At 43.4% G+C, this 27,720-nt stretch overlaps 1 protein-coding gene across 1 annotated transcript in view; it reads right to left on the reverse strand.

Moving 5' to 3' along the window:
• Positions 1-627: 627 nt before the first annotated feature.
• Positions 628-27,720, reverse strand: part of LOC120986524 — a 52,275-nt gene continuing 25,182 nt past the window's right edge. Inside the window, exons 5-6 of the mRNA XM_040415153.1 lie at positions 1,552-1,671; positions 628-1,220 (exon numbers count right to left, since the gene is read on the reverse strand). Of these exons, the coding sequence (XP_040271087.1) occupies positions 628-1,220; positions 1,552-1,671 (713 nt within the window). The remainder of the gene's footprint in view (positions 1,221-1,551; positions 1,672-27,720) is intronic.

Raw genomic sequence — 27,720 nt, forward strand, 5'->3', positions numbered from 1 at the left:
TTTTTTCACTGTTGATTTCTCCTGTAACTGGGGCTGACATAGTAGTAGCCCCAGTTACAAGAGAAATGCACCCCCCAGAGAGGCTGTACAGCGCAGCGTGAAAGACCTCACACAGCTCCTGCACTCTCTGGTCCCGGCGATCACATAGCGCTTCCTGCTCTGCATAAACAGCGCTCGGTGAGCGCTGTGTATGCAGTGATCCAGAAGGCAGGGAAACCTGGGCACTGTCCCTGCCTTCTCTCTGGGTTGCCCTGCTGTCACTGACAGCGGGCAACCCGATCAGCAGCTGCATGATTAGCGTGCAGCTGCAGTTTCTGAATGGACGTTCTGGAAAGTCCATTCAGAAATAGAGAACCACCTCCCGGACGTTTATAGTCAACGTGCGGACGGGAGGTGGTTAAGGAAATTGGGCGGTAATTGCCACAGACCAAAGGGTCCTTCCACTGCTTAGGAATAACACAAATATAAGCACTTAGGGCCTGAGGAGTGAAGGAAGATCCTTCCGCTAAGGAATTACACATTTTGGTAAAGGGGCTGGAGATGTCCTCGGGGAATTTCTTATAAAAACGGGTCTTGAAGCCGTCTGGGCATTTCCCAACAACCAATCTTTTAATATTGCCCTGTACCTCATGTACTGTTATTTCCCGTTTCAAGGATGTCCCTGTGTTCTCCTGATAATTTAGGGTTCAACAGGCCCGAGATGTAGCTTCTAATTTTCTGGGTTTTAGAGTCTAATTGAAGTTCTGCATACTTACCTCTCAGGTTGTAAAGCTCCTCATAATATGTTTGGAATTCTCGCAGAATGTCCCCTGTTGCGTGGACACGACCCCCTTCCCGCTGATTAAGGGAGGATATATAGGATGAGTTTGGTCTTGGCCTCAGTGCTCTTGGTAGCAATCTACCGCACTTATCTCCTTGTCCATAAAAATGTTTTTGGAGTCTATCTCTGGCTCCCAAGTATTTCTGGTCAATTATCTTCTTAAGAGCCATACGTGTATCACATAACTCTTGATACACCACTGAACAGAGAGGACCCTTATGTCTCTGTTCCAGAGAAGCCAGTTTCTGCAGCAGAGACCTTATCTGCTCAACTCTCATCTTCTTTAATCTAGAGGCATGTAAGAGGAGTCTACCCCGTACCACACATTTCAAAGCCTCCCATTGAATGGTTGGGCTTGAAGGATCTGATTTATGATCCTCCACAAAGTCTGAGATAGCAGCTTTAATATCAGCCACACAAACCGGGTCTCTAAGTATGTTATCGTTGAGTTTCCAAGAACTCAGAGCGGGTATGGTCCCCAATTTCCAAGGTCACCCAGATAAGGGAGTGATCAGAGAATAAGATGGGCTCAATACCGGCAGAAGGGCGGGCATCTAGGACGGAGTGAGAAAGAAGAAGGTAGTCAAGACGGTAATAGTTGTTATGAGAGGCAGAGAAGAAAGTGTAATCTCTGACAGTAGGGTAGAGAATACGCCATATGTCCACAAGTTTAAGGTGTTGTAGGAGTCTCTTAAATCTACGGGCCACCCCAGCAGGGGCAGAAGACCTACCTGAAGAAACATCAACAGAGGTGTCCAGGGGGAAATTTATGTCACCACCAAAAATAATCGGCAGGCCTCCAGCAAATTCCTCTAGAGCAGCAAATATCGCAGGGGAGAACCGGGATTGACCTGCGTTAGGGAAATAGACATTCGCTATTACCAACATCTTAGTGTGTACAGACAACTTAAGGAAGAGATAATGACCCAAAGTATCTACTTCTGAACTTAAAATATTACAGGGGGTCGACTTATGTATAGCTATAGACACTCCTCTGGATTTGGACTCCGGGAATGTGCTATGAACCCATTCCGAGAAATATCTATTTTTGCAAGAAGGGACGTGCCCAGACTTAAAGTGGGTTTCTTGCAGAAGAGCTATAGAGACCTTCTGCTTGTGAAGGCTATGCAAAATTAGATTTCTCTTAGCAGGGTCGTTTAGACCATTAACATTATAAGAACAGATCTTAATAGAAGCCATAGATTAGTAAATAGATGAACATCTTTATACCTCACAATGCAGGGAAAAGGATTGGGAAGGGGAAATCGAGAGGGTAGACAAAACAGAACAGGGGGACAAGACAAATAGGCCAAACAGCTCCTGTGAGCCATCTGCTGAAATGCACTAATCCGATAACTCGGAAATTATTAAGGGTAACCCTGCAACCCTATATAAAAAGGGAGGGAGAAGTGGAGGACCAGACGAAGCATGTCGCCCACCCACCAGGCCTGAACCAAAAATTATTCTGAATAAACAGAACTATCCATCAATAGTATTATCTAACCAACCTAACAGGTATAAACCTCATATGGAGTAATTATAACATATGGGATTTCCATCTTCCTACCAACATTTTAAAACAGTAGGGAGCACGAAAAGTACTCCGCAGGAGGGCCCAATGACAGGCTCCTCGTACATACGAATTAAACTACGAATGTAGGTTAACAGAGAAGTCTATTAAGACGTCTTCCTCTGCTTCGAAGATCTTGGGGACACCTTGGACCATTGCTCCCTATCTGGCATGTGCATCGAAGATGGGACTGTCGGCCAGTCCGGAAGGGAGACCTGAGGTAACGTGATAGTTTCTAGAAACTTCTAGAAGGTCCGCCGGATCTCGAATGTCGCCGATCTTCCATCCTTCTTTGCATGGAGCTGAAATGGGAATACCTTTCTATAGGTAATTGCCTTGTCCTTTAGCAGGGTAAGGATAGGTCATACCGCTCTGCGAAGTTGAAGTGTTCTTCTGGAGAGGTCAGGCATTATTTGGATCTGAGACCCTTTAATTTTCACTTTCTCTGCCTGGTGGGCAGCATTCAAGATGGCTTCTTTGATTTTGTAGAAGTGGACACGGCACACAGTGTCGCGTGGCCTGACCGGATCGACTGATTTAGGCCCCAGAGCTCTATGTATGCGATCAAGCTCGATAGGGTGTGTGACCGAACCATTCAGTAAAAGCCAAAAAGTGATTGTATAATATGCTCTAGGTCACCGGGTTGGACCGATTCCGCGACACCTATGATCCGAAGATTGTTTCGACGATGACGGTTGTCGATGTCGTCTAAATGGGATAACAGCTGAGATATACACTCACCTAAAGTATTATTAGGAACACCTGTTCTATTTCTCATTAATGCAATTATCTAGTCAACCAATCACATGGCAGTTTCTTCAATGCATTTAGGGGTGTGGTCCTGGTCAAGACAATCTCCTGAACTCCAAACTGAATGTCCGAATGGGAAAGAAAGGTGATTTAAGCAATTTTGAGCGTGGCATGGTTGTTGGTGCCAGACGGGCCGGTCTGAGTATTTTTACAATCTGCTCAGTTACTAGGATTTTCACGCACAACCATTTCTAGGGTTTACAAAGAATGGTGTGAAAAGGGAAAAACATCCAGTATGCGGCAGTCCTGTGGGCAAAAATGCCTTGTGAATGCTAGAGGTCAGAGGAGAATGGGCCGACTGATTTAAGCTGATAGAAGAGCAACGTTGACTGAAATAACCACTCGTTACAACCGAGGTATGCAGCAAAGCATTTGTGAAGCCACAACACGCACAACCTTGAGGCGGATGGGCTACAACAGCAGAAGACCCCACCGGGTACCACTCATCTCCACTACAAATAGGAAAAAGAGGCTACAATTTGCACGAGCTCACCAAAATTGGACTGTTGAAGACTGGAAAAATGTTGCCTGGTCTGATGAGTCTCGATTTCTGTTGAGACATTCAAATGGTAGAGTCCGAATTTGGCGTAAACAGAATGAGAACATGTATCCATCCTCTGATGGCTACTTCCAGCAGGATAATGCACCATGTCACAAAGCTCGAATCATTTCAAATTGGTTTCTTGAACATGACAATGAGTTCACTGTACTAAAATGGCCCCCACAGTCACCAGATCTCAACCCAATAGAGCATCTTTGGGATGTGGTGGAACGGGAGCTTTGTGCCCTGGATGTGCATCCCTCAAATCTCCATCAACTGCAAGATGCTATCCTATCAATATGGGCCAACATTTCTAAAGAATGCTATCAGCACCTTGTTGAATCAATGCCACGTAGAATTAAGGCAGTTCTGAAGGCAAAAGGGGGTCTAACAACGTATTAGTATGGTGTTCCTAATAATTCTTTAGGTGAGTGTATGTTGGGAATGGGCTTCTAACACCTTATGGTGATCTTCTAAATGCCCAAGTATGGCCTCCTGTTTGATTTCCCCCTTCAGTATCTCCGCCTTGTATGTTCTCTCCAACCTGAAGACCGAATTCTATAGGTCCTCTTTGGTGGGTAACGCCTGCAACGGCTCGGAGATCCCAGCCGCTGTCAGAAGCGCATGAGGAGGGACTCCGAGAGTCACTTTCAGAAGGCGGTGAGCGCGCGCTGCATTTAGCGTTAGGAAGGGGCAGCCATCTTACGCGTAGCTTGATGCCCCGCAGCACCCGTCTGGGAGCCGAAGAACTTCTGAATACCGGTATTATCTGATTGGTGTTCGGTCTCCACCGGACCCTTCACTGCTTTCCGACCCATCTAGACGATCGGTAAGGTAAATTGCACGAAGGATAGTGGTAGAGAGCAGGGATGGTGTGAGAGCTATTCCGCTGCACGTCTTACTCCGCCATTTTTTTTTTACCATTTCCACTGTAACTGGGGCATCCAAAGGGCCCGACCTACTCCTCGTCGTTCGGCACTTAAGGCAGAAACACAGCTGATCGCTTGATCAGCTGTGCTTCTTGCCCAGCAAGACGGGGGCCACAAAACTTGGTTCTGGGGGCAGCATGCGGCCCACGGTTTGTGCACCCCTGTTTTATTTAGTCTGTGTTCACGAGTCCATCAGACCCATCAGTCTAGGGGTCCATGAAAACCATGGAGGCAACACGGATGCCATCTGTGTGTCACGGATCATTAGGAAGAGATGCTTTGAAAATAATTTTTCAGCTGCACAGTGACCACCTTTCACAGACGTGTGAATGAGGCTTTAGTCTTAATGCACACAGTCAGTCCGGAAACTAGGGATCCGCAAAATACAGACAACTTCTGTGTGTATTACATATTTTTCTCACTTCTCACTAACTTTAGACAGATTAGCTGTTGCACAATAAAATTGTGACCTTTTGCAGTTTTGCACTTTTCACTTTTTAGTTTAGTGCGAATCAACCAAAAGCCCAAAAGATATACCATAAATTACATCAGAAATTGGCATCAATGTTGGAGCAAAGCTATGCCTGCTCATAGAAGTTGTAGATGGTGCACAGACAGCCAAAAGATGCACCAAATGTATTAATGTGAACCGGTCACAAAGAAAATGCAATGCAAGCTGCAGGCACCATGTTATACAGCAGGAGGAGACTGCTACAGTGACATGCAAAAGTTCGCTTTTTATCATTTATGACCTATCCTCCGGATAGGTCATCAATATCAGATAGACAGGGGTCAGACCCCCGACACCCCCGCCGATCAGCTGTTTGAAAAGAAGGCAGAGCTCATACGAGCACTGCCTTCTCTGCTCTGTTTACCTGCTCGCTGCAGCAACTGCAGTGGTGAGCAGGTGTAATTACAAGTATGGCAGCCCAATTCACTTCTATATGCCATTCTCTTCAAACAGCTGATCGAGGGGGTGCTGGGAGTTGGACCCCCGCCTATCTGATATTGAGGACCTATCCTGAGGATAAGTCATAAATAGTAAAAAGCAGACAACCCTTTTAAGCAAGTTGAAGATAAAATGATCGCCAATAAAATAAAAAAAATGGAACCCCCTATAAGTGACCATATATCAGAAACTACACCCCCCAATGAATTTATAAGGGGGGTGGAGTGAACATTTTGACCCCACAGGTATTTTACAAAAATTAGTGAGCAGGGGACTGTGCAATATTAAAATTGCAACTTTTTGACAGATATGGTATTTCAGTGCCCAATATGTCATGCCCACAGTGTGCCATCTGAGACACACCATGCCCTTTAAATTAAGCGAGTTCTACTAGGAACGAAAATACCATAAATGTGGAGGTAAACTACAGAGCTCAGGAAAGACCACCATTTGGCTTTTGCCACACAGATTTTGATGATTAGCTTATGGCCACCATGTTGCCATTGAACAGCCTCTGGGGACCAGTACAGGCATTTTCTGACAACCATATGTTTATTTTTCTCTGAACAGAACTGTGTCAGGACTGGTTTTTTGAGTTGTCATCATCAATGGTTCTATTTTGGGATAGATACAACTTTTTGAGCACTTTTTTTTTTGCTTTTTGTGAAGCAGCATAAAGAAATGACAGCAACTCTGCTATTGCTTTTTAGGTTTAATTATTGCAGTGTACACTATGAAGGATACCAATTTTATATATTTTTTTACATTTTACCAATTTTTCACAAAGCATTTTTGTAAAGAAAAATCATGTTTTTGCATAATCATATTCTGAAAGCCATATCATTTTTTTACATTTTTCTAGCATATTGTTTGAGGGCTTGTCTTTTGCGGGATGAGATGATGGTTTAGTAGCATTTTGGGGCACATACATTTTTTTGATTGCTCAATATTACCAATTTTGTGATGCAAGATGACAAAAAAATAAAATAAAAAATTATAATGATTGTTCCAGCACCATTTTTTAAATATTTTTTTTACAGTGTTCACCCAATATGTATATATTTTTTTCGTTTTGTTTTGGAAAGAAAAAATCTTGTTTTTGTATTGCCATTTTCTGAAAGCCATTTTTTTAAATTTGTTTTGTGATTGTCTCTTGTGGGATGGGGTGATGTTTTTGTAGGTACCACTTTGGGGTACATATTACTTATTGAACGCTCGCTATTATGCTTTTTGTGAGGCAACGTGACAAACTGACTATTTTAGCACAGCTTTTAACCACCTCAGCTCCCCTAGCTTAAACCCCCTTAATGACCAGACCACTTTTTACAATTCTGCACTACACTACTTTCACGGTTTATTGCTCGGTCATACAACTTACCACCCAAATAAATTTTACCTCCTTTACTTCTCACTAATAGAGCTTTCATTTGGTGGTATTTCATTGCTGCTGACATTTTTACTTTTTTTTTTTATATTAAATCGAAGTTGACCGAAATTTTAGCAAAAAAATGACATTTTTCACTTTCTGTTGTAAAATTTTTCAAATATAACTACATTTCTATATAAAATATTCTCAAAATGTATTGTTCAACATGTCTTTGATAAAAAGAAAAATGCAATAAGTGTATATTTATTGGTTTGGGTAAAAGTTATAGCGTTTACAAACTATGGCGTAAAAATGTGAATTTACGCACTTTGACTTTCTGAGCACCTGTCATGTTTACTGAGGTTCTACAATACCCAGACAGTAGAAACACCCCACAAATGACCCCATTTCGGAAAGTAGACACCCTAAGGTATTTGCTGATGGGCATAGTGAGTTCATGGAAGTTTTTATTTTTTTGTCACAAGTTAGCGGAAAATGATTATTTTTTTTCTTACAAAGTCTTATATTCCACTAACTTGTGACAAAAAATAAAATTTTACATGAACTCACCATACCCCTCACGGAATACCTTGGGGTGTCTTCTTTCCAAAATGGGGTCACTTGTGGGGTATTTATACTGCCCTGGCATTTTAGGGGCCCTAAAGCATGAGAAGTAGTTTGGAATCCAAATGCGTAAACAATGCCCTGTGAAATCGCAAAGATTCTCATTGGAATTTGGGCCCCTTTGCGCACCTAGGCTGCAAAAAAGTGTCACACATGTGGTATCGCCGTACTCAGGAGAAGTAGGGCAATGTGTTTTGGGGTGTATTTTTACATATACCCATACTGTGTGAGAGAAATATCTCTGTAAAAGACAACTTTTCCCATTTTTTTTATACAAAGTTGTCATTTTACAGAGATATTTCTCTCACCCAACATGGGCATATGTAAAAAGACACCCCAAAACACATTGCCCTACTTCTCCTGAGTACGGCGATACCACATGTGTGACACTTTTATGCAGCCTAGGTGCGCAAAGGGGCCCAAATTCCAATGAGAATCTTTACGTTTTCACAGGGCATTTTTTACGCATTTGGATTCCAAACTACTTCTCACGCTTTAGGTCCCCTAAAATGCCAGGACAGTATAAATACCCCACAAGTGACCCCATTTTGGAAATAAGACACCCCAAGGTATTCCGTGAGGGGCATGGAGAGTTTCTCGAATATTTTTTTTTTGGCACAAGTTAGTGGAAAATGATTTTATTAATATTTTTTTTCTGTTATAAAGTCTCATATTCCACTAACTTGTGACAAAAAATAAAATTTTACATGAACTCGCCATGCCCCTCACGAAATACCTTGGGGTGTCTTCTTTCCAAAATGGGGTATTTATACTGCCCTGGCATTTTAGGGGACCTAAAGCGTGAGAAGAAGTCTGGAATATAAATGTATAATAACTGCGTTTTTTGTAGGGCCTATAGAACATGTCCTATTCTTGTCCGCAATTGCGGACAAGAAAAGGCATTTTCTATATAGTTCTGGCAATGTGCAGATCCGCAAAATGCGGAAAGCACATTGCCGGTGTCTGTGTTTTGCGGATCCGCGGCTCCGTGGATCCGCAAAACACATACGGACGTCTAAATGGAGCCTTACAGGAGGTGATCAATGACAGGGGGGTGATCAGGGAGTCTATATGGGGTGATCAGGGGTTAATAAGTGACAGGGGGGTGTAGTGTAGTGTGGTGATTGGTGCTACTTTATAGAGCTGCCTGTGTCCTCTGGTGGTCGATCCAAGCAAAAGGGACCACCAGAGGACCAGGTATATCAGACGCTGTTAACAAAACAGCGTCTGATATACCTTTCAGGGGTTAAAAAAAAAAAAATCGGATCTACAGCCTGCTAGCGAATGATCGCCGCTTGCAGGCTGTAGATGAACTCGTTTACCTTCCGATCCTGTGTGCGTGCGTTCACAGGAAATCTCGCGTCTCGCGAGAGGACGCGCCGATGCGTCTAGGAGGAATAACTCAGCCGCCCGCAGGACGCATTCCTGCGTTAGGCGGTCGGGAGGTGGTTAATTATTTATTTTAACGGCGTCCACCGGACGGGGTAGATAATGTGTTTCAATGCAGTACAATACATGCTGTATTGTACTGCATTGACTGCCAATGTAATACAGTGGGTTTCCTAGGCTTTCTTAGCTGGCAGTTTCTGATGCCAGTGTAAGGCATCGGCGCTGCCATAGCAAACATCGGCCCACTGTCACTGTTGCCGATTGGGTCAGAGGGAGCCCCCTCATTCTGCAAACCCTGCACGTGCCAATGTCAGTGCTGACCGCGGCATCTGAAGGGTTAATTCACCCGCATCAGCTTTTTCAGAGATACCAGCGGATACAGCAGGGACCCGGCTGTCAGTAACAGTCGGGCTTGTGCAGCTGATCGAGCAGGCGCAACTCCTGAACCCACCCCATTCCCCTCAACAGTATTATACAATGACATTATATACGGTGATACTGTAGGAAACGTGGGGATGCAGCAAAAGACCACATTCCCCCACGTACATGTACGTGAGAATGCATGAAGGGGTTAAAATACAAAGAGAGAATGGGTCATCTTTACCTTTATACCTTTTGGGGATCATTTCATCAACTTGCTTAACAGTAACAGTAATTTTGACCAGGGGTGCCAAAACTTTTGCAAGCCACTGTATATTATTTTATAGGAAAAGATTTAGTAATTTTGTCATTTACACATTAAGGCTACATTCACATGATAGTGAAAACCGGATGTGTGACTGATGTTATTTTAACATTCTGTCCATTTTCACGAACCAACAGCCCCATAAAACTAAAGGGTTTTTAAAGTACGTTTCTCAGAAAGCCATCAATGATAAAAAAAATAAAAATTAATGTCCTTTAAAAACATACAGTTTTACCATCATCAGATTTTTTTTTTAACTGTTGTGTGAATATAGCCTTAAATTCCTGTTTATTCTGGGCTTTGAAGTCCAGGAGGCAGTCCTATCAGTAATTGACAGTTATATCTCTATACATTGTTATGCAGGGCAGGCTGTCAATCACTGATGGAACCGCCTCCTTGACTTCAAAGCACAGAATTAGCAGGAATATAAATGAATAAAATACATGTTTTATTGAATCTTTTCCCACAAATCTATATATCAATCCGCTCAGCTCCTCCTGCTCTATAACATGATGCCTGCAGCACAGACAATATGTTAGAAGGTGTATAAAAATACAAGTCTTGATAAACATCCCCCTCTAAATGTAGACTTTTCAAGAATCTGTCATTGACTTCATAGTAAGTACAAATGTTTGCTGTATGTCAAGAATGTAATACAAACAGAGCTTTATATACAGTGGGATGTGAAAGTTTGGGCAACCTTGTTAATCGTCATGATTTTCCTGTATAAATCGTTGGTTGTTACGATAAAAAATGTCAGTTAAATATATCATTGTGGCGGAACCCGCCTCGCCACTGGGCATTGGAGAGGGCTGGCTGCCCGCCTCCTACCTGCTGACTATGGCCCCTGGTAAATTGGTACGTTTGAATGCAATATTTGGGCATGTGGTCTTTTATATTGCTGCTACTGGCCCTTTAATGGCCATCCGTGGACATATTATGACTTTTAGGAACAATGCCCCTTTAAGACTGTGTAGCAGATTGCATTCAGGCTGTCTTAAATATTATGTGTGTTATTATGGGTTCGGTTAAATTGTATATATCTTGTATATATCTTGCTCTTACTGTAATGGTTGCTAGGTTACAGGCATGGCTGTTCTGTGCCTCTTCTCCTCCCCCTTTTTCCTGTCCCATTGTTTCTCCAGCAATGTGTTGTCGCAGGGACACCAGTTTAAACCAGCTGTTCTGTCCCTCCTCAATCTCCCATCAGCCCTTGCTATTGTCTGGCCCCCACCCTTCCTTGTACCAGAGTCCTCTAGGTACCCTATTGTATGTAAATGAGGCTGTTGGGGAGTTTAAAGTAGCGTGCTGTGTCTAAATAAAGTGAGTTCCTGTTTTAACCCTCAAGGTGAAGTGTCGTCTCATTCTTGGGGGAGGATTTATTGCATGCTGTCCCAGTTTGACTGCTAGGAGTGAAAACCTATTTGTATGGTTTCCTATTCAACTGTCTACAGCATTCAGATGCTTGAAGAGGATTTATCTGCTTCTTCGGTTCGGTGATTGTAGTGTCTGCCAGAGTGCTTGGAAACCTCAGGAAAAAGCTAGGAGCATCAGTCAACGGAGGTACTCAGTCGGGGTGCCAGGTGATCCGTTACAATCATATAGGAGACACACACAGTGATATTTGAGAAGTGAAATGAAGTTTAGTGGATTTACAGAAAGAGTGCTATAATTGTTTAAACAAAATTAGGCAGGTGCATAAATTTGGGCACTGTTGTCATTTTATTGACTCCAAAACCTTTAGAACTAATTATTGGAACTCAAATTGGCTTGGTAAGCTCAGTGACCCCTGACCTACATACACAGGTGAACCCAATTATGAGAAACAGTATTTAAGGGGGGCAATTGTAAGTTTCCCTCCTCTTTTAATTTTCTCTGAAGAGTAGCAACATGGGGGTCTCAAAACAACTCTCAAATGACTTGAAGACAAAAATTGTTCACCATCATGGTTTAGGGGAAGGATACAGAAAGCTGTCTCAGAGATTTCAGCTGTCTGTTTCCACAGTTAGGAACATATTGAGGAAATGGAAGACCACAGACTCAGTTCAAGTTAAGGCTCGAAGTGGCAGACCAAGAAAAATCTCGGATAGACAGAAGCAACAAATGGTGAGAACAGTCAGAGTCAACCCACAGACCAGCACCAAAGACCTACAACATCATCTTGCTGCAGATGGAGTCACTGTGCATCATTCAACCATTCGGCGCACTTTACGCAAGGAGATGCTGTATGCGAGAGTGATGCAGAGGAAGCCTTTTCTCCGCCCACAGCACAAAAAGTGCCGCTTGAGGTGGGCTAAAGCACATTTGGACAAGCCAGCTTCATTTTGGAATAAGGTGCTGTGGACTGATGAAACTAAAATTGAGTTATTTGGCCATAACAAGGGGCATTATGCATGGAGGAAAAAGAACACAGCATTCCAAGAAAAACACCTGCTACCTACAGTAAAATATGGTGGTGGTTCCATCATGCTGTGGGGCTGTGTGGCCAGTGCAGGGACTGGGAATCTTGTCAAAGTTGAGGGACACATGGATTTCACTCAGTATCAGCAGATTCTGGAGACCAATGTCCAGGAATCAGTGACAAAGCTGAAGCTGCGCCGGGGCTGGATCTTTCAACAAGACAACGACCCTAAACACTGCTCAAAATCCACTAAGGCATTTATGCAGAGGAACAAGTACAACGTTCTGGAATGGCCATCTCAGTCCCCAGACCTGAATATAATTGAAAATCTGTGGTGTGACTTAAAGAGAGCTGTCCATGCTCGGAAGCCATCAAACCTGAATGAACTAAAAGATGTTTTGTAAAGAGGAATGGTCCAAAATACCTTCAACCAGAATCCAGACTCTCATTGGAACCTACAGGAAGCGTTTAGAGGCTGTAATTTCTGCAAAAGAAGATCTACTAAATATTTATTTCTTTTTTGTGGTGCCCAAATTTATGCACCTGCCTAATTTTGTTTAAACAATTATAGCACACTTTCTGTAAATCCAATAAACTTAATTTCCCTTCTCAAATATCACTGTGTGTGTCTCCTATATGATATATTTAACTGACATTTTTTATCGTAACAACCAACGATTTATACAGGAAAATCATGATGATTAACAAGGTTGCCCAAACTTTCGCATCCCACTGTATACAAGGGAGTACATACACCTCTAAGCTCCTGCACTTAAAGGGGTATTCTGGTAATTTCACATTATCCCCTATTCACAGGGTCTGTACCCTGCAGGGCCCTGCCACTTCATTTATTTTGGGGGTGCTGCGAGGTATGGGGCCCCCTTTATCATTGGTGGGGGTTCCAGCAGTAGGACCTCCACTGATCTAATATATATGCCTCATCATGTAGACTGGTGATATGTCACGTTAGGTAGGAAACAGTGCAGCCCTGAACTCCACCTAGACCACTGTCCCTACCTCAGGGCCGTCTTTAAAGCAGGGTAAAAGGGGCAGCTGCCCCGGACCCAGTTGCTCCTGGGGGGCCCAAGCAGCACTCAGTGACCAACAAGACTTTTTAGCCTTAGCTACCGCACTGTAGCCGAATATTGCGGCGGGGCATGGGAGCTGTGCGCTGCGCCCCCTTCCCCCCCCCCCCCCACACCCGGTGCTTTCCCTCAATATGACTGCAGGGGGCCAGGAGCGTGACCGAAAGTCACGTGACTGTCAGAGCTTCCGGTGTGCAGAGCAACGGCTCTCAGCTAGAAGAGAAGGAAGATGGCGTCAGCGGCTGCCAAGCAGATAGCGGCGGAGCAGGTGCCTCATCCCTTGTACATATAGATATATATACTGTATGGAGACCAACCCCGCTGTCCGATCATTTTACAGTGCTGTAATATATTACTTATATGTGGAGAGTGGGGATGTCACTGATGTAATATATTACTTATATGTGGAGAGCGGTGATGTCACTGATGTAATATAACATTATATGTGGAGAACAGTGATGTCACTGATGTAATATATCATTATATGTGGAGAGTGGTCATGTCACTGATGCAATACATAAATCCTGACTAAATGCACGGGACTCAAGAGGGTAGTCGGACAGGACCAGGTCAGAAACAGGAGAATAAAACACACTATACAGAAGATAAATACAAAAACCAGGAACAATCCAGTCAAACCAGAGGGCAACGTCAAGACTAGACAAGAAACAACACAAAGTCAATACAAGGTACAGTAGAAGTCAAAAACCAGGAGTACAGGTCAGACCAAGTCAGATGTTGAAAAGCGTGGTCATGTACAAGCAAGAGGTCAGCAATTCAATGTGTATCCAAAGCGGCATGCGCGGTAGGATAACCAATCCTGTGTGACTGTGCCCAGCAGGTTAGCTGTTTAAACAAGCCATGGAGAATTGGCATGGAACGGTGATGCAGAGCCCGATTGGCCCAACGTTCCTGTGTTCTGCTAGGCCGGACCGCCCTGCAGCATAAATACTTTATCCTGACGATGGCAGGGCACCACTGCACAGAGACTGCTGGTCGTAGGAGCGAGGACATTACAGGATAACTCAAAATTACTGGCATACCTCCTGTTATATTTCATTGAGTATCCAAATAGTTTCTATATACAGATTGCTGTAACTTTGAGAACTATCTGATCTAGATAAGAAAATTCCATTTATGACAGATCTGCATCATCCTGAGGACTAACCCGAAGGGGAAGGGATGGAAGAGAAACGTCATAGGGAGAAGAAGAGAGAAAAAAAACAAAAACAAAAAAAAAAACAATCTGCTGAGGTCTCAAAGCACAAATGTTTGCTTTGCATTTTTTTCAAGGTTTTCATTAGGAAGCAAAACTTTTACACGTTAATAGTTTGCCCTCACAGTTCCTTCAAAAGTCTGTGAGGTCAAAGGGAAACTTTTTATAAATCAATCTTTCTTTTGTTTGCCGTATTTGATCATGTCACTTGGAATGGAGCAGAACGGGGCCTGATGAAATTGGAAAAGCATGTGTAGATAGAAATCACTTTCAGATGAATTCAGACACTTCCTGCCACTCTGCAGATGCCACAGTGCTGGAAGCCACCCTCCCAGGAGAGATGATTCACCTGGAAGGAGGGCCAGGCTCTGCCAGATGTGTAGGAAGCTGCCTGGGACCCACACGCTAACACTGTCTCAATTGTATGAAGCATATGCTTTAAGTCAAGGGTGAAAAATGCAGGCACCAGCACATGCCAAAACGCTTTCAAGCATGGCCCACCAGTCAGCCTCAAGCTTAAAGCGCTGATCCATCGAGTCAGCAGATGTGTGTCACTGCAGTACAAGTTGTGGCTGGTTCTAACTATAAAAGGAGCTAAGTGACCTAATCCAGACATTCAAACTTCACATCTAAAACCCCAGTACTGTCACTCTGCAAGCTGATAGTAACAGACATTCCTCTAGTACAGTCAGTTTCACTGGCTGACAATTACAGCTCTGCAGATCGCTCTCATTATAAGGCCTCTTGCACACAACCATATGTAATTTGCGGTCCGCAAAAAACGGATCCGCAAAAAATACGGATGACATCCGTGTGCATTCCATATTTTGCGGAACGGAACAGCTGGTCCCTAATAGAACAGTACTATCCTTGTCCGTAATGAGGACAATAATAGGCCATGTTCTATTTTTTTGCGGAACGGAAATACGGAAATGGAATGCATACGGAGTACGACACGGAAAGAAAATACGTTCATGTGCAAGAGGCCCAAAATAGAATCAGAAACAGCTTTTGGTATCTTTTACGAGAGCTTAAAATGCATTAAGTTTAAAAATTACATTATAATAGTGAAATAAGGTAATTCTGGGCAGTAGAGAAAAAAAATAATAATAATAGGGGGGGGGGGGGGGGTGACTGCTTCAGGTGGCCTCTTTCCGTAAGGCCCTCCCCCATCTAGCCTTAGGATATCCATGATCATTTACTATTATGGAGGGCACCTGCAAGAAACATTGCATGGCCTTTCATTTAAAAGGGAACACGTCAAGATTGTGCTTCGGGCAGCAGAAATACCACAAGGTCCCTGCTTACAAACCCAGGAATGGAGAGAAGAGTCACAGGCGCAGATCATCTCTTCATGACGACTTAGCTATTTGCTTCTAGGAAGAGACTTGTCATTCAAGCTAAACCAGGCGGGAAGAAGCAGGTGAGAAGCCACCCTATAACTTTTCTCCTGGGTCCCGTCTCATTTTCAAACTATGTATATTCTGAAACACCACAGCATAGCCATTTGTAGCCGGGCAGCCTGTCAGTATTTCATGCTGCCTGTGGTTGAGCAGTAAGGGTACTTTCACATTTGCATTGTGAGGATCCGGGAGGCAGTTCCATTGCCGCAAACGGATAGCATTTGTAGACGGATCCGTCTCACAAATGCATTGCAATACCGGATTCGTCTCTCTGGTGTCATCCGGAAAAACGGATCAGGTATATTTTTATTTTTTTTCGGAACACTTGGTGCCGGATCAATTAATGAATTTTAACGCATGCTGCGGTATTTTCTCCGGCCAGTAAGAGTGACTGAACTGAAGACCTCCTGATGCATACTGAACAGATTGCTCTCCATTCAGAATGCATTAGGATAAAACCGAAGCGTTTTTTTCCGGTATTGAGTCCCTAGGACGGAACTCAATACTGGAAAACTTTAACCCTAGTGTGAAAGTACCCTAAGAAGTTCCCTTTAAATTAATGCCTTCAAGAACAACCCTTTGTAAGGAATCTTTGCTCTAGTTTATAAAAAAAATCCTGAACAGACCACAAATCGTTTAGTACCTCCTAAAAGGCATGTGGAATGAGGTGGTCTACAGCCAACAACCCCTTTAAACATTTAAGAACCACTTAGTCACAATCACAGTTATTACCAATGGGGTTGGCCAGGATAATGATTGGCTGTTAGTTACAGCAAGCACCAGCTTCTGTGCCTGTACCATCAGAAAGACATACAGTGGGGCAAAAAATTATTTAGTCAGCCACCAATTGTGCAAGTTCTCCCACTTAAAAAGATGAGAGGCCTGTAATTTTCATCATAGGTATACCTTAACTATGAGAGACATAATGAGAAATAAAATAAAAAAATCCAGAAAAATCACATTGTCTGATTTTTAAAGAATTTATTTGCAAATTATGGTGGAAAATAAGTATTTGGTCAATTACAAAAGTTCATCTCTATACTTTGTTATATACCCTTTGTTGGCAATGACAGAGGTCAAACGTTTTCTGTAAGTCTTCACAGGGTTTTCACACACTGTTGCTGGTATTTTGGCCCATTCCTCCATGCAGATCTTCTCTAGAGCAGTGATGTTTTGGGGCTGTCGCTGGGCAACATGGACTTTCAACTCTTTCCAAAGGTTTTCTATTGGGTTGAGATCTGGAGACTGGCTAGGCCACTCCAGGACCTTGAAATGCTTCTTACGAAGCCACTCCTTCGTTGCCCGGGCAGTGTGTTTGGGATCATTGTCATGCTGAAAGACCCAGCCACGTTTCCTCTTCAATGCCCTTGCTGATGGAAGGAGTTTTTCACTCAAAATCTCACGATACATAGCCCCATTCATTCTTTCCCTTACACGCATCAGTCGTCCTGGTCCCTTTGCAGAAAAACAGTCCCAAAGCATGATGTTTCTACCCCCATGCTTCACAGTAGGTATGGTGTTCTTTGGATGCAACTCTGCATTCCGTCTCCTCCAAACAAGAGTTGAGTTTTTATCAAAAAGTTCTACTTTGGTTTCATCTGACCATATGACATTCTCCCAATCCTCTTCTTGATCATCCAAATTCTCTCTAGCAAACTTCAGACGGGCCTGGACATGTACTGGCTTAAGCAGGGGTACACATCTAGCACTGCAGGATTGGAGTCCCTGGCGGTGTAGTGTGTTACTGATGGTAGCCTTTGTTACTTTGGTCCCAGCTCTCTGCAGGTCTTTCACTAGGTCCCCCCGTGTGATCAATTTGACCCCACGGGGTGAGATCTTGCGTGGAGCCCCAGATCGAGGGAGATTATCAGTGATCTTGTATGTCTTCCATTTTCTAATAATTGCTCCCACATTTGATTTCTTCACATCAAGCTGCTTGCCTATTGCAGATTCAGTCTTCCCAGCCTGGTGCGGGTCTACAATTTTGTTTCTGGTGTCCTTTGAAAGCTCTTTGGTCTTGGCCATAGTGGAGTTTGGAGTGTGACTGTTTGAGGTTGTGGACAGGTATCTTTTATACTGATAAGTTCAAACAGGTGCCATTAATACAGGTAACGAGTGGAGGACAGAGGAGCCTCTTAAAGAAGAAGTTACAGGTCTGTGAGAGCCAGAAATCTTGCTTGTTTGTAGGTGACCAAATACTTATTTTACAGAGGAATTTACCAATTAATTCATAAGAAATCCTACAATGGGATTTCCCTTATTTCCCCCCCCTCCCCATTCTGTCTCTCATAGTTGAAGTATACCTATGATGAAAACTAAAGGTCTCATCTTTTTAGGTGGGAGAACTTGCACAATTAGTGGCTGACTAAATACTTTTTTGCCCCACTGTAACTGTACAGCAATTACTGTGACTGATCCACTTACTATAAGGAACTATTATGTCCTGATGTGGGGAGGAGTTAGGAAACTAGCAGAAATGTGTTTGCAAACAAAAATTATTATGCCAAAAAAGTAATGTACACGAATTGGCAACAGTGGTGCCAGTTATTTTGAGAAAGGCAATTAAAAAGTTCCTTGCTGCACTTGTGTAATCGCCAAGCTGTGTGCCCAATTGTGACTTACCATCAAGCTGTGTTACCGTTTGTAACTCCGCTCTGTCTCAAGCGCCACACACTAAAACGGACCTTGAATTGTACTGGGTAGTCTGCACACTAAATGGACAGTGGGCAATGGTTAGGGTGGTTTCAGATGTGTGTGTTTATGTGCTTGTATTATGGACGACTGTGCCAGCCTAACAGCAGGTGTAAACCAGCCTAAGGCCGAATGCACACGGCCGTGTTCCGCGGCTGAGAGCGGTCCGTGGTATGCCGGGCTGGATTCCTGTTCAGAGCAGCAGCTGTATTACTGTACAGCAGCGGCGGCATGAAGCGCACGGCATCATGGCAACCAATGATGCCGTGCGCTGCATGCCGCCGCTGCTGTACAGTAATACACTCGTATAGTGTATTACTGTACAGCAGCGGCGGCATGAAGCGCACAGCGTCATAGCAACCAATGACGCCGTGCGCTCCTGCTCTCAACAGGAATCCAGCCCGGCATACCACGGACCGCTCTCGGCCGCGGAACACGGCCGTGTGCATTTGGCCTAAAGCTGGTGTCGCACACAGCTTTTTGTGGCAGTTTTTTTTGAGCCAAAGCCAGAAGTGGATTTAGCACCAAGAAGTATAAGTCCTCCCTTTATATTGCTCATTGTCTTCCAACCCACTTCTGGTTTTGACTGAAAAACTGCCTAAAAATCTGGATTTGACACCCCAAAGGGTGTTCTCCTGTGGTAGGGTTAAATCACATATTTACAAACATGTAAGCCCTGCCCTGGGAACACCCCAAAACAACCAGACCACCCACTACCCGCGTCTTACATAAGCCCCAACCATTTTCAAACCAGGACAGAAAATTAGGGACAGGTTCCGCAAATTCAGGACTGTTGAAATTCGTGGAAGGTTCCAGCAGCGGTCCCCTGTGATCAGATCTTATTTGCAGACCATTTCAACAAAGAGATTGTTTAAAGCTAGGTTAACAAAAGGTAGTTTGATGCATTTCTTTTAGCCATAGGCAAATGTGGGTGCTAAAGGGAGAAGTATCAAAAATTTAAAAATAATTGTGCTATGTGAATCTGCCCTTAAAGGAGACCAGAAGTTACTCTTGGATTAACTATTTTGCATCTTCTAGATATGTCATGAAATCTGTCTAGACTATTAGGCCTCTTTCACACGGGTGATATTTCCACGCGGGTGCAATGCGTGAGGTGAACGCATTGCACCCACACTGAATCCGGACCCATTCATTTCTATGGTGCTGTACCCATGAGCGGTGATTTTCACACATCACTTGTGCCTTGCGTGAAAATCGCAGCATGCTCTATTTTGTGCGTTTTTCACGCAACGCAGGCCCCATAGAAGTGAATGGGGCTGCGTGAAAATCGCATGGTTGCTAGAAGATGATCAGGATGGGGACCCGATCATTATCATTTTCCCTTATAACCACCACAGGTCCTTTTCCTCCTGGACTGCAAAAAATAAGACAGAAGAGAAGCCAGGCTGCGCGAACAAGTGGATTAAGGAGAGTAAAAAATGTTTTTTTTGTTTTTTTTTTAACCCCTTCAGCCCTATTTTACTAAGCATTTTGTATTAAGAATGCTATTATTTTCCCTTATAACCATGTTATAAGTGAAAATAAAATCTACAAAACACTCAACCCAAACACAAACTTCTGTGAAGAAGTTCAGGTTTGGGTACCAAACATGCCGATTTTTCTAAAATGTTTTGCAGGCAGCGGCTGCCACAAAATGTTTGTGTCAGGCAGCGGCTGCCAAGGCCAATAAGATAATGGGTTGCATCAAAAGGGGCATAGATGCCCGTGATGAGAACATATTCCTACTACTTTACAAATCACTGGTCAGACCACACATGGAGTACTGTGTACAGTTCTGGGCTCCTGTAAACAAGGCAGACATAGCAGAGCTGGAGAGGGTCCAGAGGAGGGCAACTAAAGTGATAACTGGAATGGGGCAACTACAGTACCCTGAAAGATTATCAAAATTAGGGTTATTCACGTTAGAAAAAAGACGACTGAGGGGAGATCTAATTACTATGTATAAATATATCAGGGGGCAGTACAGAGATCTATCCCATCATCTATTTATCCCCAGGACTGTGACTGTGACGAGGGGACATCCTCTGCGTTTGGAGGAAAGAAGGTTTGTACACAAACATAGAAAAGGGTTCTTTACGGTAAGAGCAGTGAGACTATGGAACTCTCTGCCTGAGGAGGTGGTGATGGTGAGTACAATAAAGGAATTCAAGAGGGGCCTGGATGTATTTCTGGAGTGTAATAATATTACAGGCTATAGCTACTAGAGAGGGGTCGTTGATCCAGGGAGTTATTCTGATTGCCTGATTGGAGTCGGGAAGGAATTTTTTATTCCCCTAAAGTGAGGAAAATTGGCTTCTACCTCACAGGGTTTTTTTTTTGCCTTCCTCTGGATCAACTTGTAGGATGACAGGCCGAACTGGATGGACAAATGTCTTTTTTCGGCCTTATGTATTATGTTATGTTATTATGTTACTTGCGCAGAAAAATCGCGCATTTTCCCGCGACGCACCCGCATCTTATCCGGCCCAAATCCATGACGCCCGTGTGAAAGATGCCGGATCCAGCGTTTTTGCTGATAATATAACCATCTGCTTCCGGATCCAGTTGTATTATCTTTAACATTGCCAAGACGGATCCGTCATGAACTCCATTGAAAGTCAATGGAGTACGGATCCATTTTCTATTGTGGCCGAGAAAACGGATCCGTCCCCACTGACTTGCATTGGGGGTCATGCCGGATCAGTCTTGCCCCGCATGCCAGGACGGAAAGCAAACTACAACATGTTGCGGTTTGGTCTCCGGTATAGGAACACAACTAAACGGAACAAAATGTATTTTGGAGCATTCCGTTCAGTTTTGTCCCCATTGACAATGAATGGGGACAAAACTGAAGTGCTTTTTTTCCGGTAATGAGCCCCTATGACGGATCTCAATACCGGAAAACTAAAAACGCTAGTGTGAAAGTAGCCTTAAAAATGGAAGCCATTACATTCTCCCAGCTGTTGCTAGGGATTCTTCAAATAAAAAATATGGATAGGTTAACTGACTTCCTTTGAATTAGCTTTACGGCATCTTCACACAGGGAGGTAGAGTGGCGCATGGGCAAGAACCACATGGCAAAACAGCATACATTTTATTACAAATTTCTGTGTTTTTGTGGTACAGTTATTTTGACTGCAAAATTTTTACATGTGAAATACCTTTTTTCTAACATCTTTCACCTGAAAAAAACACGCGCACAGTTCTAGCATTGCAAAAGAATTGTATTTTTTTTTCAGCTAAATGTGTGGCACTCTACCTCCCGCTAGGTACAGGTCTATGTTTGGAAAATTAGATTATAAGCCCCAGTGAGGACAGTGATTGATTTAAATGGTGATAATCTGTGAGCAAGAGGATGGAACTAAAGTTACCCACATTTTCACCCCCTTTACATAAAAAAGGTGTATATGTGCTATAGACTACCTTTATGAAATTCTAATAATTGAATGTATGTTTGCAAAATTAATTGCGGTCACTGTAGTATCAGAGACTATAAAAAACAGCTGTAGGACAGAAAGTGAGTCAGTGTGTGCCTGAGACCACATGGAGTGCCTTAGAAGTCTGCTCAGCTAAGGCAACAGACTATAGGCCCCAGGGAGCAGACTCAAATAAAGTCAGTCAGAGCCTGGCAAGTGTGAGTGCATGGTATGCTGTGCAACCTCATGTGAGACCAGGGGAAGGTCTGGGCCTGTATAACCACCACTAAGGAGCATGCTGGTGGCTATGAGAGAGAGGGCTGCTGAAGTGGGTCCAAGAGTATGACTAAAGATCAGACATAAAGGAGGTGAGATCTACAACAGTTGAGCTCTGGATTGAAATTTTTTTATGCAAGACAGATAACTCCAGAAGAGAAAGGATGGCAGTTAAGATAGAATGTTAGCATTATCCATAGTGGTTTTGGGGGAGAGTTATCATCTCCTTTGCGCCGGAAAAGTGGCGTTAAAAAGTCTGAAAAGGAGCCACGCCAGCCACTCCAACAAATGTATTTTCATTTACTCCAGTTTTCTGGCATAAATGAAGCCAGATATCTAAGGCAGCTCAGAGCTGTCTTAGATTTCTGGATAGGCGCACAGCCTGCAGGAGGATGTATGTCATTTATGACGAGGTGTGTGCCACTTCCTCCGGCAAAGGATGTGGCAGAAAGCGCCAGTCTCCCTCTTTGAGAGTTCCTAAAAACACTTAAGTTGCAAGTGCCAGTCTGAAAAGAGCTCAGATTACCAAACTGTTGGATTTACTCTGTTGTAGAATCTAAATTTAAAAAGGACTAAATATGTTCAGTATGAGCTTTTTAACCCTTTCATGACCAAGGGTCATTGATGCCCCAGTATCCAGGTCAAAATTTACAAATCTGACATGCGTCACTTTATGTGGTAATTGCTTTGGAACACCTATTTATCCAAGCCATTCTGAGATTGTTTTCTCGTGACATATTGTACTTGATGATAGTCATAAATTCGAGTCAATATATTTCACCTTTATATATGAAAAAATCCAAAATTTACCAAAAAATTTTAAAAATGTACAATTTTCAAAATTTCAATTTCTCTGCTTCTAAAACAGAAAGTCATACCTAATAAAATATTTATTAATTACGTAACATTTCCCATATGTCTACTTTATGTTGGCATCATTTTGGAAATGTGATTTTATTTTTTTAGGACGTTAGAAGGCTTAGAAGTTTAGAAGCAATTCTTCAAATTTTTTATAAAATTTCCAAAACCCACTTTTTAAAGGGAATCTGTCACTAGCATATTAGCAAAAAAATTTTTCATGAATCCATGTGTAATAAAGTACCTTATATCCATATGTCTTGTTGGGGCGTTATTCTTTCTCCACGGTGCCCAGGAACGCCCCTCTGAAGTGCCGTGCCCGCCGAAATTTGAAAACTAATAACTCCTCCAAGTTCAGCTAAATCGCCTCCTAGAGGCGAGGCTAAGTGCTCCCCCCCCAGCGCCGCGCTCTGCGGCAAACACCCCCGATCCTCCTCTCGCCTGCAACCGAAATCCCACGCAGGCGCAGTGCCGGCGATTTCCTGGGCCTGCGCTATGATAAGACTACTGAGGGCAACAGTATCACTGGGCATGCGCCGATCCCAGTGACGTGTTCGCTGTTTCCTCAGCCAGCTAAATCGACGACACTGCGCCTGCGCGGGATTTCGGTTGCAGGCGAGAGGAGGATCGGGGGTGTTTGCCGCAGAGCGCAGCGCTGGGGGGGGGAGCACTTAGCCTCGCCTCTGGGAGGCGATTTAGCTGAACTTGGAGGAGTTATTAGTTTTCAAATTTCGGCGGGCACGGCACTTCAGAGGGACGTTCCTGGGCACCGTGGAGAAAGAATAACGCCCCTCTGGGCTCCTTACAGCTTCATTTGCATATCATAAGAAGCATTTTTTTGAAGAAATGACAAGACTCAAAATAAAAAGAACAAGACATATGGATATAAGGTACTTTATTACACATGGATTCATTAAAAAAATATTTTGTTAATATGCTAGTGACAGATTCCCTTTAAGGACCAGTTCAGGTCTGAAGTCACTTTGTGGGGCTTACAAAGTGGAAAACCCCCATAAATGACCCCATTGTAGAAACTACACCCCTCAAGTTACTCAAAACTGATTTTACAAACTTTGCTAACCCTTAACCTAGGTGTTCCACAAGAATTAAAGGAAAATGGAGATGAAATTTCTAAATTTCACTTTTTTGGCAGATTTTCCATTTTATTAATTTTTTTTCTTTAACACATTGAGGGTTAACAACCAAACAAATCTCAATATTTATTACCCTGATTCTGCGGTTTACAGAAACACCCCACATGTGGTCGTAAACTGATGTAAGGGCGCATGGCAGGGCGCAGAAGGAAAGGAACGCCGTATGGTTTTTGAAAGGCAGATTTTGCTGGACTGGTTTTAGATGCCATGTCCCATTTAACCGCCTCCAGACCGCCTAACGCAGTATCGCGTTCCGGAGGCGGCTCACTCAGGCAGAGTCACGCATCTACGCGTCATCTCGCGAGACGCGAGATTTCCTGGGAACGCGCGCACACAGGCGCGCGCGTTCACAGGAACTGCAGGTAAGCAAGTGGATCTACAGCCTGCCAGCGGCGATCGTTCGCTGGCAGGCTGTAGATGCGATTTTTTTTAACCCCTAACAGGTATATTAGATGCTGTTTTGATAACAGCATCTAATATACCTGCTACCTGGTCCTCTGGTGGTCCCTTTTGCTTGGATCGACCACCAGAGGACACAGGCAGCTCTGTAATAAGAAGCACCAAGCACCACACTACACTACACCCCCCCTCTCATTTATTAACCCCTTATTAACCCCTGATCACCCCATATAGACTCCCTGATCACCCCCCTGTCATTGATCACCACCCTGTCATTGATCACCCCTCTGTAAGGCTCCATTCAGACGTCCGTATGTGTTTTACGGATCCATGGATCGGATACGCAAAACACATACGGACGTCTGAATGGAGCCTTACAGGGGAGTGATCAATGACAGGGGGGTGATCACCCCATATAGACTCCCTGATCACCCCCCTGTCAGGCTCCATTCAGACCTCCGTATGTGTTTTACGGATCCATGGATCGGATCCGCAAAACACATACAGACGTCTGAATGGAGCCTTACAGGGGGGGGGGGGGTGATCACCCCATATAGACTCCCTGATCACCCCCCTGTAAGGCTCCATTCAGACGTCCGTATGTGTTTTGCGGATCCGATCCATGGATCCGTGGATCCGCAAAACACATACAGACCTCTGAATGGAGCCTTACAGGGGGGTGATCAATGACAGGGGGGTGATCAGGGAGTCTATATGGGGTGATCACCCCCCTGTCATTGATCACCCCCCTGTAAGGCTCCATTCAGACGTCCGTATGTGTTTTGCGGATCCGCAAAACACGGACACCGCGGATCCGCAAAACACATACGGACGTCTGAATGGAGCCTTACAGGGGGGTGATCAATGACGGGGTGGTAATCACCCCATATAGACTCCCTGATCACCCCCCTGTCATTGATCACCCCCCTGTAAGGCTTCATTCAGACATTTTTTTGGCACAAGTTAGCGGAAATAGATTTTTAGTTTTTTCTTACAAAGTCTCATATTCCACTAACTTGTGACAAAAAATAAAATCTCACATGAACTCACCATACCCCTCACGGAATCCAAAAGCGTAAAAAATTTTAGACATTTATATTCTTCTCACGCTTTAGGGCCCCTAAAATGCCAGGGCAGTATAAATACCCCACATGTGACCACATTTCGGAAAGAAGACACCCCAAGGTAGTCGCTGAGGGGCATATTGAGTCCATGAAAGATTGAACTTTTTGTCCCAAGTTAACGGAAATGGAGACTTTGTGAGAAAAATAAATAAATAATCAATTTCCGCTAACTTGTGCCAAAAAAAAAAAAACTTCTATGAACTCGTCATGCCCCTCACGGAATACCTTGGGGTGTCTTCTTTCCAAAATGGGTCACATGTGGGGTATTTATACTGCCCTGGCATTTTAGGGGCCCTAAAGCGTGAGAAGAAGTCTGGGATCCAAATGTCTAAAAATGCCCTCCTAAAAGGAATTTGGGCCCCTTTGCGCATCTAGGCTGCAAAAAAGTGTCACACATGTGGTATCGCCGTACTCAGGAGAAGTTGGGCAATGTGTTTTGGGGTGTCATTTTACATATACCCATGCTGGGTGAGATAAATATCTCGGTCAAATGCCAACTTTGTATAAAAAAAAAAAAATGGGAAAAAAGTTGTCTTTTAGAGAGATATTTCTCTCACCCAGCATGGGTATATGTAAAAAGACACCCCAAAACACATTCCCCAACTTCTCCTGAGTACGACGATACCACATGTGTGACACTTTTTTGCAGCCTAGGTGGGCAAAGGGGCCCACATTCCAAAGAGCACCTTTAGGATTTCACAGGCCATTTTTTACACATTTTGATTTCAAACTACTTCTCACGCATTAGGGCCCCTAAAATGCCAGGGCAGTATAAATACCCCACAAGTGACCCCATTTTGGAAAGAAGACACCCCAAGGTATTCCGTGAGGGGCATGGTGAGTTCATAGAATTTTTTTTTTTTTGTCACAAGTTAGCAAAAAATTATGATTTATATATTTTTTTTTCTTACAAAGTCTCATATTCCACTAACTTGTGACATAAAATAAAAACTTCCATGAACTCACTATGCCCATCACGAAATACCCGGCGGTGTCTTCTTTCCAAAATGGGGTCACTTGTAGGGTAGTTATACTGCCCTGGCAATTTAGGGGCCCTAATGCGTCAGAAGTAGTTTGAAATCAAAATGTGTAAAAAATGCCCTGTGAAATCCTAAAGGTGCTCTTTGGAATGTGGGCCCCTTTGCCCACCTAGGCTGCAAAAAAGTGTCACACATGTGGTATCGCCATACTCAGGAGAAGTAGGGCAATGTGTTTTCGGGTGTCTTTTTACATATACCCATGCTGGGTGAGAGAAATATCTCTCTAAAAGACAACTTTTCCCATTTTTTTATACAAAGTTGTCAGTTGACAGAGATATTTATCTCACCCAGCATGGGCATGTGTAAAAAGACACCCCAAAACACATTGCCCAACTTCTCCTGAGTATGGCGATACCACATGTGTGACACTTTTTTGCAGCCTAGGTGGGCAAAGGGGCCCATATTCCAAAGAGCACCTTTAGGATTTCACAGGGCATTTTTTACACATTTTGATTTCAAACTACTTCTCACGCATTAGGGCCCCTAAAATGCCAGGGCAGTATAAATACCCCACAAGTGACCCCATTTTGGAAAGAAGACACCCCAAGGTATTCCGTGAGGGGCATGGCGAGTTCATAGAATTTTTTATTTTTTGTCACAAGTTAGTGGAATCTGAGACTTTGTAAGGAAAAAAAATAAAAATAAAAAATCATAATTTTCCGCTAACTTGTGACAAAAAATAAAAAGTTCTATGAACTCACTATGCCCATCAGCGAATACCTTAGGGTGTCTACTTTCCGAAATGGGGTCATTTGTGGGGTTTTTCTACTGTCTGGGCATTGTAGAACCTCAGGAAACATGACAGGTGCTCAGAAAGTCAGAGCTGCTTCAAAAAGCGGAAATTCACATTTTTGTACCATAGTTTGTAAACGCTATAACTTTTACCCAAACCAATAAATATACACTTTTTTTTTTTATCAAAAGACATGTAGAACAATAAATTTTGAATTTTTTTTATATAGAAATGTAGTTTT

This window comes from Bufo bufo, chromosome 1 (genome assembly GCF_905171765.1).
Source record: "Bufo bufo chromosome 1, aBufBuf1.1, whole genome shotgun sequence".
In the NCBI taxonomy this organism is placed as follows: Eukaryota; Metazoa; Chordata; class Amphibia; order Anura; family Bufonidae; genus Bufo; species Bufo bufo.